We start from the raw sequence: 14688 nt of genomic DNA, 5'->3' as shown, positions 1-14688 counted from the left end.
GAAAACACATTTTAATGGCAGTGCTTGGGGCATCTGCTTATTCATTATTTTGCTACCATTACAAGAAAACACTTTGAAGAGAACTCATCAAGTACTCATTAGCCATCTACTCAGCAGGATTTCAGAGCAGACTTCTTAAACCATGGGTGATATCCTAATCTCCATCAGGCACTATTAGAGCTGCATTAATCCAGGCTAATTCTAAATCCAAGTACCATTAGCATTCTAGAGCCAAGAAGCAAATAGGATTTGCTTTCTCCAAGACAAAACTCCAAGGCACCACACCCGCTGGAAAGGTCACTGTAGGACTGCTCTTTACATCACTGCATTACATTCTCTGCTGCAAGATTGAACATGCATACAGGCACTGACCTTCAGATTCGTCCCTGCAGGAAGCGCCTGCAGAAATGAAATTCAGCAAAGCCCAAAATAGGCAGGAGCCTTTTGTATCTCTCCCGGGCTGGAGGGAAGCTGAGAACTTTAACGAACTACACACTTTCCAATGACCTTGAGACTATTTACATCCTTAAAGTGATAAGCAGGGGCTCTCTTGGGATCACTTAGAGTGCCTGCTTTTCTCATCTGAGCCTTTGCTGATAAGCTTTGAATTTTATCTTCTGATTCTAGATTTTTAGTGACAATTCCCTAAACTTTTATCTTCTCAGGATTTCAAGCCATCCTCATTCTCTTTCATATTTTGTCCAGGTTTCCTTTTTCCTTGCTGACATACTTTTTATCCTTTGAAGTTTATAAACAAGCTTTAAGATAAAGCAGTTTTCATCTCTTTGTAATCACTTGCATACCCTTTCCATACTTATCCAGTGTCCATTTAACAATAACAATATCTGTCAACACTTGCTGGGCACTTACTATGAGCCAGGTACTATTTTACACTGGATTCTAAGCATGGATTAATTCATTCATTCTTCACAACACTTACACAAGGCAGATGCTAATGAGAAAAAAATTGAAACATAGTGAAGTTAATTCACTTGTCTCAGCTCACACTGCCAGTAATGGTAAAAGTGGGATTTGAACTCAGGCAGCAAGGCTACAGAGCCCATATTCCTAACCACTTAACAATTCCAACTCTTTATGAATTACGTAATTGGCATCGGCATGGGCATCAGAATAATATACCAAGTTCCTAATCAAAACCTAGGAGAGCAGTTTAGAAACTGGCTCTGTGTGAAAATTAGCTGAGTGTGGTGGTGCACACCTGTAACCTCAGCTACTTGTGAGGCTGAGGCAGGAGAATCGCTTGAACTCAGGAGGCGGAGGTTGCAGTGAGCCGAGATCGCGCCATTGCACTTCAGTCTGGGCAACAAGAGTGAAACTCCATCTCAAAAAAAAAAAAAGAAAAGAAAAGAAACTGGCTCTGTGTGAAAAACCCATATCTACAATGATCCTGAACATTGTGCTTTCATGGATCTACAGAAGGAAGAATGACAAAGGTAGCGGGGTACATGGCCACTTTCTATGTAAATCTCCAGCCCAGGGAAGGGCACAAGGAAGGCACAAGCAGAACGCTGGCAGCCAGCAGCCTCAGCAACAGAGAAGCCGATGCAGCCAGGGCGGGGGAAACAGCTTTCTGTGAGGAAGAGGACGGGAAGGGCCGTCTATCCCATCATATATCCCATTATTAGCAGGGTTCTTGGGAGTGTGCATCGCCCCTTTTGTGAGTACCTGGAGGTGGACTGTAAAGTTTTACTTCCCTGAGAAGCATCCTGCTATTTACTCTTACCTTGGGGAAAGAAGACTTTGAAAGCTATCTCCTCTATCATTCATCAGAGAACAAGATCAAACAGGTTGCCTCAGTTCCTATCATTATGCTTCCATGACACCTGAGATTCAATTTGCTCTCTCCATCCCTATATAACAGAAAAGGCTTTTTCAGATGCATATTTTACAGCTGGGCTTAGGTGCCTGCAGAATTGACCTAAGTGTCTTTCGCCACAGAGAGCAGGGGCTTTGGGAAAGGCTGCTGGCAGAGTTTGAGCAAACCCAGTGGAGGAGGGTGGAGACTGGGGGGGTGCCAGGACACGTGTACAAATAGCTCCAGGGCCTGGAACTGGCAACATAGCCATCAGGGTTCTATCAGTCCTGACACACATGCAGACCCTTATATACCTATTTCTGACAGTATGGCAGGCAGCTTAAAGGGCTTATTAGAATTCTAACTTACTGACATTTCCCTCAAGCCTGGGTACTTCCCTTGTCTAATGTTTTGCTGGTGTCCAGTCATGCCAATATCCACACCCAAATGTGTATTAATTTGAGTACACTTTTGTACTTTATGTTTAGAAAGTATAAATTAGTGGCCGGGCGTGATGGCTCACACCTGTAATCCTAGCACTTTGGGAGGCTAAGGCGGGCAGATTGCCTGAGCTCAGGAATTCGAGATCAGCTTGGACAACATGGTGAAACCCCATCTCTACTAAAATACAAAAAAAAAAAAAAAAATTAGTCCAGTGTGGCGGTGTGCGCCTGTAGTCCCAGTTACTCAGGAGGCTGAGGCAGGAGAATTGCTTGAAACTAGGAGGCGGAGGTTTCAGTGAGCCAAGATCGTGCCACTGCACTCCAGCCTGGGCGACAGAGTGAAACTCCGTCTCAAAAAAAAAAAGAAAGAAAGTAGAAGTTATTAGCAGCACATTAATGCCTTTGCTCAACTTTCTAGATGTCTTCAAATGCTTAAATAGAATCAATACTATATCTGCTTTCTATAAGGGGTAACTGAACCTCTAAAAAGAGAATTAAATTTTCTAAAAAATCACAGTTATGTGTAACTTTCCCTAGCTCACTATTTGGTACTGACTTGTCTTCAACATGTAGTATATCTGGTGACAGGCAGTTTATTGTCTGCACTTTCTTTTTAACATCACCTTTAACAATTCTGTCTGAAGAACAGGAAATAGCCATTGCATGGTTAGCCGCTCTGTCTTAAGGGTACTTGTAAGAGGGCTGACAGGGATCCCCAGTGACGTAAGAGGTAAGCTGAGAGCCATCCATTTCCATTCTGTAGTGGCCCCTAAGAGGCTCTGACCTCCATCCCCAATCTCTTATGGCAAAGGAAGAGGGTGATCACATATACACAAAGAAGAGATTCTGGGATGTTTCCTGATTTCAAAACCAAAAACTATGTATTCAAATCTGACTCTCCTTTAATGCCTAGAACTTCCATGCCCTGACAAATCAGAGATAAGTTGACAAATCTTAGCCAACTCCCCTCTTGGTTAAATAGTTCCAAATGAAGACTAAAGAAAAGAAAGCTTCTAAGGGAGTCACTACATTTGTTCTATGATTTGTGCTGTCTTTAAGGAGGCAGTTTAACCAAGTATTTCCCTGCTTTTGTTTTAAGCTTCTATTATTTACTTCTAACCCATCCATAGCACTTTTAACTCATTTGTGGATGAACCAGCCCTCTAAATACTAGACCTGAACAAGTTTATGACAATAATATTAGAGCTTTGTTCAGAAGTGTAGTCAGGTGAGATATTAAATCACCCTTTTCCTTTACTTAGCCATAATTCCAAAGTTGAAATATTTGGATAGTGTCTATGAAACAAAGTGTGTAACAGAATTCTGATTTTTATTTTAAATTGTAAAGAGGGGTTAGAACTGAATGCCTGGAAAGTGCTGTGTTAATTTTTCTCTTCCCAGCTTCCTCCCTCTACACTGTCCCTAAATTATACTTTATCTCGAAGGACTTATTCAACCTTTGGTCTCTTAACTGAGGCAGTCAATGAGGCAGTCAAGTCAGAAAAATCAGGCTGAGAAGGCCAATAATCCCATGTGATGGTAATTAACATTGAGTGGCCTCTTCTAATGTGCTAGAAGACAGTAAGAATCTGCTCATTGGGCCTTCATCCTTAATGAGGCAGAGGAAGGGTTTTGATAGGGGGGAAATGATTTGTTGGAAGCAAAAGGAATGGGACACATCTTGAAATGTCATTTTCAGAGCACATCCTGGGTGAGGTAAGAAATTAGGTTCTTTATAAGTCCTTAGCCTCACTTCATCAAGATTGAGCTCTGGAGGTTTCATAGATGAGGACCTACACAGTCAACCAGGGTTAAGTGACTTGCCCAAGGTCACACAGTGAGTTAGAGAGAGTACCAAAATTAGAATTCATAGTCTTTGTGTTTCCAGTTCATTGGCTGGTGCACTCGAATGAAAAAATGTTCTGCATAATAAAGCCCCAGAGCCATTCTTTTTTGACTTATAGATGTTGAGCAGATAACAGGCTCAGAATCTAAAAAGAATCTGTTTGAAACTTAAAATTTAAACACATAGCCCACAGTTATAGTACTGGTCAGCAAAATGAAATGTCCTCTGTGATCATACCTTCCGGCCTGCATTAATTAAAAAGAAAAGAAGGAAATGGTGTGGGCTTAGAAATACATTACATGTACATACAAGGCTACTAGCTATTATCACTCATCTAGTTTATTCAATATTCAATATTTCATTCAAAAATATTATTTGCTCATTTACTACAAACCCGAGCACTGTATGAGACAGTGGGGCTGTAAGAGTGAATAAAACAGATATTTGTTCCCTCTATGTGTAGAGGTAGAGTCTTACAGCAGTCATCAAATAACCCTCTCCCAAATACAGTCAGGTTCCAATCCTCTAGGACATGCCTCTTACCCCATGATTTGTGGGCCATTCTTCCCACTCAAATCCACAAAAAGGGAAACAAAAGCACAGGTGCTTCAGACTTCCCTGAACTTTGACATTTCTTGTGTGCTAGCTAAGGAACAATGGATGCATATTTTATCTCTGCAGGGAACTCATGTAGACAGTAGTCCCCCCTTCTCTGCGGGTTTGCTTTCCAGGGCTCGGTTATCTGCTGTATAGTACAATGAAATATTTTGAAAGAGAGAGAGAAAGAGAGACCACATTCACATAATTTTTATTACAATATATTGTTATAATTGCTCTATTTTGCGGTGAGCTGTTGTTAGTCTCTTACTGTGCCTAATTTATAAACTGAACTTTATCATATGTACGTACATACAGGAAAAAAACATTAAGGTTTGGTACTAGCAGCAGTTTCAGGCATTAACTGAAGGTCTTAAAACATATCCCACACCATGGGCCGGGTGTGGTGACTCACGCCTATAATCCCAGCACTTTGGGAGGCCAAGGCGGGCAGATCACGAGGTAAGGAGTTCAAGACCAGCCTGGCCAACATGGTGAAACACCATCTCTACTAAAAATACAAAAATTAGTCAGGTGTGGTGGTGCATGCCTGTAGTCCCAGCTACTCAGGAGGCTGAGGCAGGAGAATCGCTTGAACCTGGGAGGTGGAGGTTGCAGTGAGTGGAAATCATGCCACTGCACCCCAGCCTGGGTGACAGAACGAAACTCCATCTCAAAAAAAAAACAACACACATTGCCCGAGGATAGTGGGGGAACCACTGAATCTTTACTAAATGCCTAAAACATCCTTCTTTAATTTGTGTAACATATCACCCCCTTGTCTTTCTAGTCCCTTCTGAAAGAGTACTTTTCTCAGATCCCTTTTCTTGAGTACTATTAAGACCCTAGAAAGTAGCTAGCAAGTGATACAAGGAATCTGCATACTCAAAGGCCACATCACCTAGTTTCCACCTTTACTTTGTCCAGGGTAGGCCCCTGTGCTCTCAGTTCAGTTTAGATGCTTTCTTATGTGGACATATCCTAGCATCTGTAGATAACTCTCCAGGCCTGAGGGGCTGTCAAAAATTCGGGATTTTCAGAATTCTGGTGTTTCTTGAAGCAAATTGGTCCAATAACATAGATTCATCCATCATGGTTAATTAATTTTTTCTGGACTTTATTTCTAATATCTCGCTGGATTTCCACTGATATAAAGAAAGCTCAAGATAGACCCTGAAATATAGTGTGCTCCTGAAATTCCATTTTGTATCTAGGAAAACCCTCATTCCTCTAAGGTTTCAATTTAAGAAAGTTCTCCGCAGGGGACTGTAAAGGGACATATATAGAGCTATGACAGGAAGTACCAGGGCACTGCTCCGCTGACAACACGAAAATGAAAGTAATAGGCCATAAACCTATAGACAGAAACTAGCACTATGTCAAGGAGCCAAGGCTAAAGGGCTCTGGACTGAAGCAGGAGAGGGCAATTAAGACTTCTTACTCCTCGTCCTGAAGGGTCTCCTCCTCCTCTTGGATCTGTAACTGGTTCTTCACGGGAGCTAGGTTCTCGGTCTTGGCGTTGTAGTTCCGAAAGCAGACATTGAGCTTCTCATCAAATTCATTCACGAGGTCCTCCATGGACTTGAAGCTGATTATTTCGGAAGAAAAATTCTCAAGCTCAGAGAGGGAGGGGTCCTCGAGATGGTGGGGAGATGAACCATAGAAACACCGGGGCTTCTCCTCCGGGTCCTCCGAGCAGCAGGGTCGAAGGTCCTCAAACTCTTCATCCAGACTCACCAGTGGGGCCTCCATTCTTGCTCAGCAGGAGAACAACAGCGACTTTCAGGATGAGTTTATCTAAAAGAAATGAACAGCATAATGTGAGTTTAGACCAGGCTAATCTAAATAATAGAGTTAACTTTGGAGACACACCTGCTTCCCATTCCCTACTCCCAAAAACAAGGTACTGGTTAAGTACGAAGCTCCTGGACAAGATCATGTAGGTTTGCATTCTGTTCTGTCCTACCAGCTGTGACCTTGGGCAAATGATTAACTGCTCTGTGCTTCTTATTCTTCTCAAGACAGATATAATACTGAAACCACCTCAAAGGGCTGTTAGAAGACTAAAGGAGTAAACACAGGTAAGTGCTTAAAACAGTGCCTGGAAGATAATAAGTGCCAATATTGTTGAATACTTTCCGTTGGTGTTTTAGTAGTAGTATTATTATTACTATTACTATTACCACAGACCCACATCCTTAACTACGTGATCTGAAAGCTGAAAATTCTCCATTTTGGCAGCAAAATGTGACATGATCTAAACTCATCTGGCAATTAAACATGACCAACATGAATATAAAGCTTCTCGTGGCTTTAATCGATCCCATTTTGTGTGTTTTGCTGCAGAAATATTAATTTTTTAATTACAAAGATTGCTATCCCAGATCCCACTGGATGAAATGCGGAATGTACACCCTATTACTACCTTCCAAAATCTGAAATAATCTGAATTCCAAGTGCCTGGCCCCAGGGGTTTTGGATAAGGGTTCATGTACCTAGATATTACTACCCTTATCAATAAATAATAGAAACTGATAAAACATTGGCTGGGTGTGGTGGCTCACGCCTGTAATCCCAGCACTTTGGGAGGCTGAGGTGTGAGGATCATTTGAACTCGCTCGGGAGCTCAAGACCAGCCTGGGCAACATAGTGAGGTCCCATCTCTATTTTTTATTTAAAAAAAAAAACTAATAAAACATCAATAGAGACTTTCCAATAAGTGCCTGCATTGTTTTTGTTTTGTTTTGTTTTGTTTTGTTTTGTTTTTGAGACATAGCTTCACTCTGTCACCCAGGCTGGAGTGCAGTGGTGTGATCTCAGCTCACTGCAACCTTCACCTCTGGGTTCAACAAATCCCCGTGCCTCAGCCTCCCAAGTAGCTGGGATCACAGGTGTGTGCCACCACACCGAGCTAATTTTTGTATTATTAGTAGAGATGGGGTTTCACCATGTTGGCCAGGCTGGTCTCGAACCCCTGACCTCAGGTGATCCACCAGCCTCAGCCTCCCAAAGTGCTGGCATTACAGGCATGAGCCACCATGCCCAGACAAGCACCCGAGGTTTTCCCACACATAGATCATATGCCTAGGAGCAGAGGAATAGACTAAATGATCTATTATGCTGTATCCTGTAAGAAACAGACCCAACTACCCATGTGCTCCAAAGCCATACTCCATAACCATCTTGAGCACTGCACCCTGAAACGCTGCACACACAGACCTTCCTTCAGTTCCCACCAACTGTGGGACCTCTACCCCTCATCGGGCCCTCTTCATACACCGCTTCCAACTGTGATTTATCCATCTGTGTGTACATCTGGGCCCCATTCAATTTTAACTTAAATTCCTCGAGGACACATAAATCCTCTGGATATCTTCCCTGGCTCCAAATATACACTGCCTACCCTGTGGCTAGGCAGTCAGTCAATGTGTGCTCATTGAAAAAATTATCTATCTCCCACATACAGTTTTCCATTTTCAATTTCAGGCAGCATAAGCATTGCTGACTATCATACCCTTCCCTACATGCTCAACAGAAGGGCAACCAAGCTTTTCTGTTTGGTCTATCGGGTTATTGACATAGTTAGGTGCTCAAATTGGAGGCGCTTCCTGAAGGAGAACCAGACAAACAGCAACATTCATGGATTTTGCCCTAGGAGTGCCCATTCTCCATCTCTACCTACAAAACTAAAACTCTAAATAAGCAAAGCAAAGGATATGCCAGGCAAGGACACTACCAGTTTGCACCAGGATTTTGCTGGGATTAAGTTGATTACCACTGCTTTAAAACATATTCGGAGCATTTACTGTTTGCAAAGGCAACATGATAGGACCTTTGAATACAAAAATAAATACAAGTAGTACCATATCTTGGAAAGAAGGTAGGCTCAAGAGCCAACAGATCTGCCAGTGGCTTGCTGAGTGACAAGCATCATTGGTCCTGATTTCCTCATTTGTTATAAGGAAGGTGTTGGTACAGAGTTAACATATTTAGGAGTTAATTTTAATAAATCAATAATTTAATCATATTGATTGAAATAATATGTTTATTTAATCCAATATATCCAAAGTGTTACCATTTCAAAATGTAATTCACAAAAAAGCTAATGAGGTGGTTTTTATTCTTTTTTATACTAAGTCCTTTGGAATCCAGTGTATATTTTCCATTTACAGTACATCTCGCTTTGGACTAGCCACATTTCAAGTGTTCAACAGCCAAATGTGGTCTGTGGCTACCACAATGGACAACATAGCTCTAAAGCAAACACAAGTAATTGCCCATCAGGGGTTCTTCATCTTCAGTACATAGACCCCTGCGGGCTCTTTAAAGGTCACCATATTTCAGTGAAATTGGTTTCCTTTACAAGACTAAGTATTTTATTTTATGCATTTAAAAACATTATTTCGAGAAGGAGCCCATAGACTTCTCCATACCACCAAAGGAGTTCATAGTGCAAAAAAGATTAAGAATCCCTGAGCAACAAAAAAGTGAGATTAGAAAAGATGGCAGAATGCGGTAGAGAGTAAAACAGGTTTTACAGCCCAGGAATTTGTGTTGATTAAGGCAGTACTCTGTGATGGCTAAGAGCATAGGCTTCGGGTTCCTGTCCTGGTCCTATCACTCCTAACTGGGAGACTTTGGGCAAGTTATCAGCCTCACTGTGCCTCAATTTCATCATCTACAAAATGGAGTTTAAAACAGTGCTTCCCTTGAAGATTACTTTTTGGACTAAATGAGATCATCTTTGAAGTGTTAACTACAATGTGTGGAATATAGAAAGCATCCAGTAAATATCAGTCATTCCAGGAAAAACAAAGCTGGGCACGGTGGCTCACACTTGTAATCCCAACAACTGGAGAGGTTGAGGCAGGAGGATTGGTTGAGACCATGAGTTTGAGGCTATAGTGAGCTATGATCTACACCACTGTATGCCAGCCTGGGTGACAAAGTGAGACCCTATCTTTAAAAAAAAAAAAAAAAAGTAAAAAATAATTCTAGGAAAACCAGGATAGCTTACTTACATAGAAATGTGATGTGGGGGTTGGGCACGGTCTCATGCCTGTAATCCCAGCACTTTGGGAGGCCGAGGTGCATGAATCACCTGAGGTCAGGAGTTCAAGACCAGCCTGGCCAACACGGTGAAACCCCATCTCTACTAAAAACACATACACACACACACACAAATAGCCAGGCGTGGTGGCAGGTGCCTGTAATCCCAGCTACTTGGGAGGCTGAGGCAGGAGAACAGCTTGAGCCCAAGAGGCGGAGGTTGCAGTGAGCCGAGATCACGCCATTGCACTCCAGCCTGGGCAACAAGAGCGAAACTCCATCTCAAAAAAAAAAAGAAAAAGAAAAAGAAAAAGAAAGAAAAAAAGAAATGTGATGTGGGAGTGCTTCAGGTAAAAGCAAAATTATCCCTGCCATGATATTCTCTGTGCAATGCTTCAATATGCTTATCAAACAAGAGAACTATGCTGAAAGAATTTTAGCACCTTTTTTACTAAGGCTTTTTTTCAATTCATTTGTTCAAAGGTTCCTGGATCATGGGTCCCATTTTACAGAGACATGAAAGCTAATCAGATAGTGTTGCAGGTATTTACACTGCCTTTAAATTTGTACTTTTCTCTGGGAATGACAGGGGAGAACCAGGTGGTGACACCAGTGGGGTTTCTGATTTGAAATGACACAGTCTATAGGATTAACTAGCAACAAGAGGCCAATCCAACTAGAATCTAGGACTAAGACTGAGTTTTGAGTATTGGCAACAGGAAGAGTGTGCTGAAAGCACCTAGCCTCAGCCCAGGCAGACTGTAGAGAAAATGGATTCATCTAGAAAATTATAAAAGACAAAATGAATATCACAGCTCTAGGGTTCAGACATATGCTCATTTGAAACAGTCCATAATATAGACTGATTGTTTTTTGTCAACTCATTACCCAAGAGCCAAGAAGTGCTGCATGAATGACCATCTGGAGATGAAGTTAAAGTGAAAGCCAGTGCTGGGAAACTAAAGTCACTCAACACCCAAACTGAACCCAGCATTTGTGGAAAGACCCCAGGCTGTGGCACAGGAGATGAGAGTCAGGCGTTCTGACCGGCCCCACTATACCCTCCAGGAGGGCTCTGTGGATTGGGGCTGGCAGCATGTCCTTAGATGGTGACCCTGCCTTCCTTCCTTTAGCCCACTTTCTTTCACCCTCCCCTCTTCGCGGAGTGCTTTCATCCTTCAGTTAAAATGTCTGAAACAACCTTATCTTCCATCCTGGCAAGCTTGCCCCGTCCTCATTCATAGCTCATCTGGGAGCCCTCCTTTCCTTAAAGAAGGATTAATACAAGTGATAGTTTATTCTCTTTAGACTTCCAAGATCAAAAATAAATAAATACATACATGAAAATGGCAGAAAGAAGGAACCACGGGAGGGTCGCCTTTTCTTTCTCTCTTTACCACAGAACAGAGCGCAGGACTATAGTTGGATTGTCCTACAATCTATTCCATTTATTTTCACTCCCAATAGATGGTGTAATTTGGAAAAGAAAAGACACTCACGGGGCTTAACAGAGACCCAGTAGGAAACGCGTAAACGTCTCCCTGCAGCATAATGATGCACTGGCTGCAACTCGGGGCTGCGGTACAAATGCCCAGTCCCTGCTTTGCTGAGCTGACCCGAGTGGAGCGGAGCGGTGGAGATTTCACCACTCTAACCCCGCTGGGCCTGGGCACCTCCGCACAAGCCCCATTCCATCTCCTTCTTCCCATCACTTGCTCCATAGATCAATTGATTTCGTGCCTCGTCGTCCCCCATGTCCGTCCCTAAAACCTATCCTGCACTGATCCACCTTCAGATTTCCCACTGCTCCTCCGCAGAACCCAGCCAGTGTGCATGTTTGCGCACATTTTGACAGAAAGGGTATTTTGTTGCATATGGATCAGCAACCCCTTCGCGGTTCTGCTTGCTACCCTCCCCCTCCTCCCGCTGCTCCATTCACCTCCATCTCAGATCTCCCTCCTTCCCCTGGTCCGGTGGGGTAAAGAAAGGCTCCTCCAGGCAGCACAATGGCTGGCGCTCGGAGGAAGCCGGACTCATCCCGCGCAGGCCGCACACACACTCCACTGCCCTCCTGGTCAAACAAGCCCGGACACGGGAGAGGGATGGGAGTCGGGTATGCCTAGCGGCGGGGAGGGAAGGGATAGGCAAAAGGGAAGAAGAGCGGGCTGTGATACCCCCTCGACGCCGTCAAACACTGCTCCCCGCGCTCCAGAGCCGGGGGCCCACCCGACGGCAGCGCGCCCCGCCACCGCGCCGCCGCCCCGGTCCCTTCTCCCGCCCGTCTGTAGTAAAACAATCGCTCCCCCGGCGTCTGCGGCCGCTGCCAGCGGTTCTGACACTGCAGGAATGCGCGGACTGGGGAAGGCTCACCACTCTGGGGAGGGGCACGAGCGGGGTCGGGGGTAAGTTCTTAGGGACAAAGATGATGTTGGGGCGTTTACGGTGACTGGACCAGATAACGGTCCCGGGACCAGGCACCGACCCACTGCCCCAACGCGATCGGGCGGCGTTCTCCTCCTTCCCCAGCCCCCATACCGCGCCGCCTGCCTTCACACGCGCGCACACACGCGGGCACACACACGCAGACACACATACACACACACACCCCAGGCCTGGCTGGAGGGCCGATGCTGAGATGACACTGGAGGAGCCCATCATCCCACATCTCCCGGGCCTGGCGCTGCGTCCCAGCTGCGCTCCCTGAAGGGCTGGGCAGGAGGGCGACGGCCTCCGGTTGTTCCTTTCCAATCCCAGGATGGGACGGGGTGAGGGGCGCTGTGGCGACCCCAGACCGTCCTGTCAGAGAATCCCGGGGCCTCCTTACCACCCCCACCAGACCCCACCCCCAGCAGTGGGTCGGGTCCTAACTAAAGTCGACCCCCGCGACGGCACCTGTGCGGGTCCTGGCGGAGGGAGGCGGATCCCGGGGCTCAGCCGGACACCCCCATCCACGGGCCGCGGGAGCGGCCGGAGCGCAGCGCAGCGCAGCGGAGAGCCAGCTAGCCAGCGAGCGCTCCCCCCGCAGCTCCGGCTGCGCCCGGCTCCGCTCCCGCCTCCACCCCACCCCCTCCCCGCGCTCGTGCCCGGGCTCCGGGGGCGCGCCCGCGCTCGGGCACCCACCCAACTGGCACGCGCGGGAGCTGGACGTCATCCCCTAGTTAACATTCATAGCCTTCCTCTGAGCACGTGGGCCTGCCTTTATTAATATTTATGCATTTCTGTTTCTCTCCTCTTTAACATTGGTCTTTCTGCTTCCCTCATGAATATTCAGAAGCTCCAAGATGAGCGCGTGCAATAACTATCAACATGGATACCTCGCAGAGCCTGACACTAGCTTCTGGATAAAATGCAGGCGATGGCTGCTGGCGGATGCCAGCAGACACACTCAAAGGCCCTCTTGGACTTTCTGAGCTTCCCATTCTCCTCTACTGGAGGCTGAGGCGGGGAGGCCCAGCGACGTCTCCCAGCCCCAACTGGGTTCCGACCTCAAGCCAAAAGTGAGGAGGCTGGCAGGAGAGCTCTTCTCGCCCAAAGATGCGGGGGTGGGAGCGGGATCCAGCTGAAAAATCTGAGTGAGAAGGTTTCAGGCCCAGGAGGACTTGAGATAATACAGGAAAACTCGAGAGGCTGAAATAAGAAGGGTCCCTGGGGTCTTGTGAAAAATTATTCATTTATCTTGTCTACTGTGTATAGGCCTGTGCTTATAGAAGCTGTCAATAAAAAGTCTCATAATTCATGAATACACACAACTAAGAGCACAACAACTGTAATTATCGAAGGAAGGCACTGGAAAAAGCACTTTTGTCTTGGAGAACCCCAAGCACTTTTGTCTGATTACAAAGTACCTCTGGGCTGAACTGAGAACTTCGACTGGAAGGGGCAGGGAGCTTCTCTTTTGCTTGTTTATGCATTCATTCCACAGACATTTCAACCATGAGAAGGATGGAAACAGGAATAATGTCCCAATGAGATGAGAAGAAGCGTTGGCCTATTTGTCTTTGTGGGAGCAATAAACAGAGGATGTCTTCCTGACATCATAAGAAATCATAAGGCCAGGCACAGTGGCTCACAACTGTAATCCCAACATTTTGGAAAGCTGAGACAGGAGGATCACTTGAGGCCAGGAGTTCAAGACCAGCCTAGGCAACATAGTGAGACCACATCTCTACAAAAAAAAAAAAAAAAGCCAGGCATGGTGACCCATCCTGGTAGCCCCAGCTACTCTGGAGGATGAGGTGGGAGGATCGCTTGAGCCCAGGAGGTTGAAGCTGCAGTGCACTCCAGCCTGGGCAACAGCAAGACCTTGTCTCAAAAATAAATAAATAAATAAATCACAAAGAGTAGCTGGTTAAAAGATCCCTAAATCTCCTTTCTTGGGATCATACCCAGTTTTGTGACCTTAGGTTAGCTAACTTCCCTGTGGCTCATTTCCTCACCTGTAAAATGAAGAAAATAATAGTGCCCCACTCTATTGTGGCCTATTGTGGGATTAAAGGAATGAATGTAAGTAAAGTACTTCCAGGTATATTAGAAGGCACTATACGTAGGTATGTGTGTGTGTGTTTATATATATATGTCTTGGCTAATTTGAGGCCATCTTTTATCTAGATCTTCAGAGCATGGGACAAACAGGTTTGAGAGAAGCTTGTGAAGTACTGAAAGTGATAAAGAACTTGGTCTTGAACTGGTGACCTTGTTAGTTATCCTCTCTGAGCCTCAGTTTTCTCATCTGTAAAATGGAGATGCCAATATCTGCTGTTGGATGCCAATGTCTACTACAAAGTTGTCGTTATGCATATTAAGTAATATAATGCATGCAAAATGCTTAGCACAGTGCCTGGCATATAATAAGTAACCAATTAGTGGATTCTGTTGTTATTTTTGTGAGGTTATGAAGAAACTGAAAGTTGAGGACATCTAGGCTAGGTACCTGGGAT

General features: G+C 45.0%; 1 protein-coding gene and 1 pseudogene across 2 annotated transcripts in view; one reads left to right on the top strand and one right to left on the bottom strand.

Annotated features, from left to right (window-relative positions):
• Window positions 1–12832, bottom strand: part of FEZ1 (fasciculation and elongation protein zeta 1) — a 52869-nt gene extending 40037 nt beyond the window's left edge. For both annotated transcript variants that reach the window (XM_010352980.1, XM_010352981.1), the window contains exons 1-2: window positions 12644–12832; window positions 6144–6499 (exon numbers count right to left, since the gene is read on the bottom strand). In XM_010352980.1, the coding sequence (XP_010351282.1) occupies window positions 6144–6454 (311 nt within the window). In that variant the 5' untranslated portion in view covers window positions 6455–6499; window positions 12644–12832. The remainder of the gene's footprint in view (window positions 1–6143; window positions 6500–12643) is intronic.
• On the top strand, window positions 11867–13327 carry LOC104653932 (annotated as a pseudogene).
• Window positions 13328–14688: the final 1361 nt, after the last annotated feature.

Source organism: Rhinopithecus roxellana, chromosome 15 (assembly GCF_007565055.1).
Source record: "Rhinopithecus roxellana isolate Shanxi Qingling chromosome 15, ASM756505v1, whole genome shotgun sequence".
Lineage (NCBI taxonomy): Eukaryota > Metazoa > Chordata > Mammalia > Primates > Cercopithecidae > Rhinopithecus > Rhinopithecus roxellana.
Note: the sequence above shows the minus strand (reverse complement) of the source record. Positions and strands in the feature narration are given on the sequence as shown.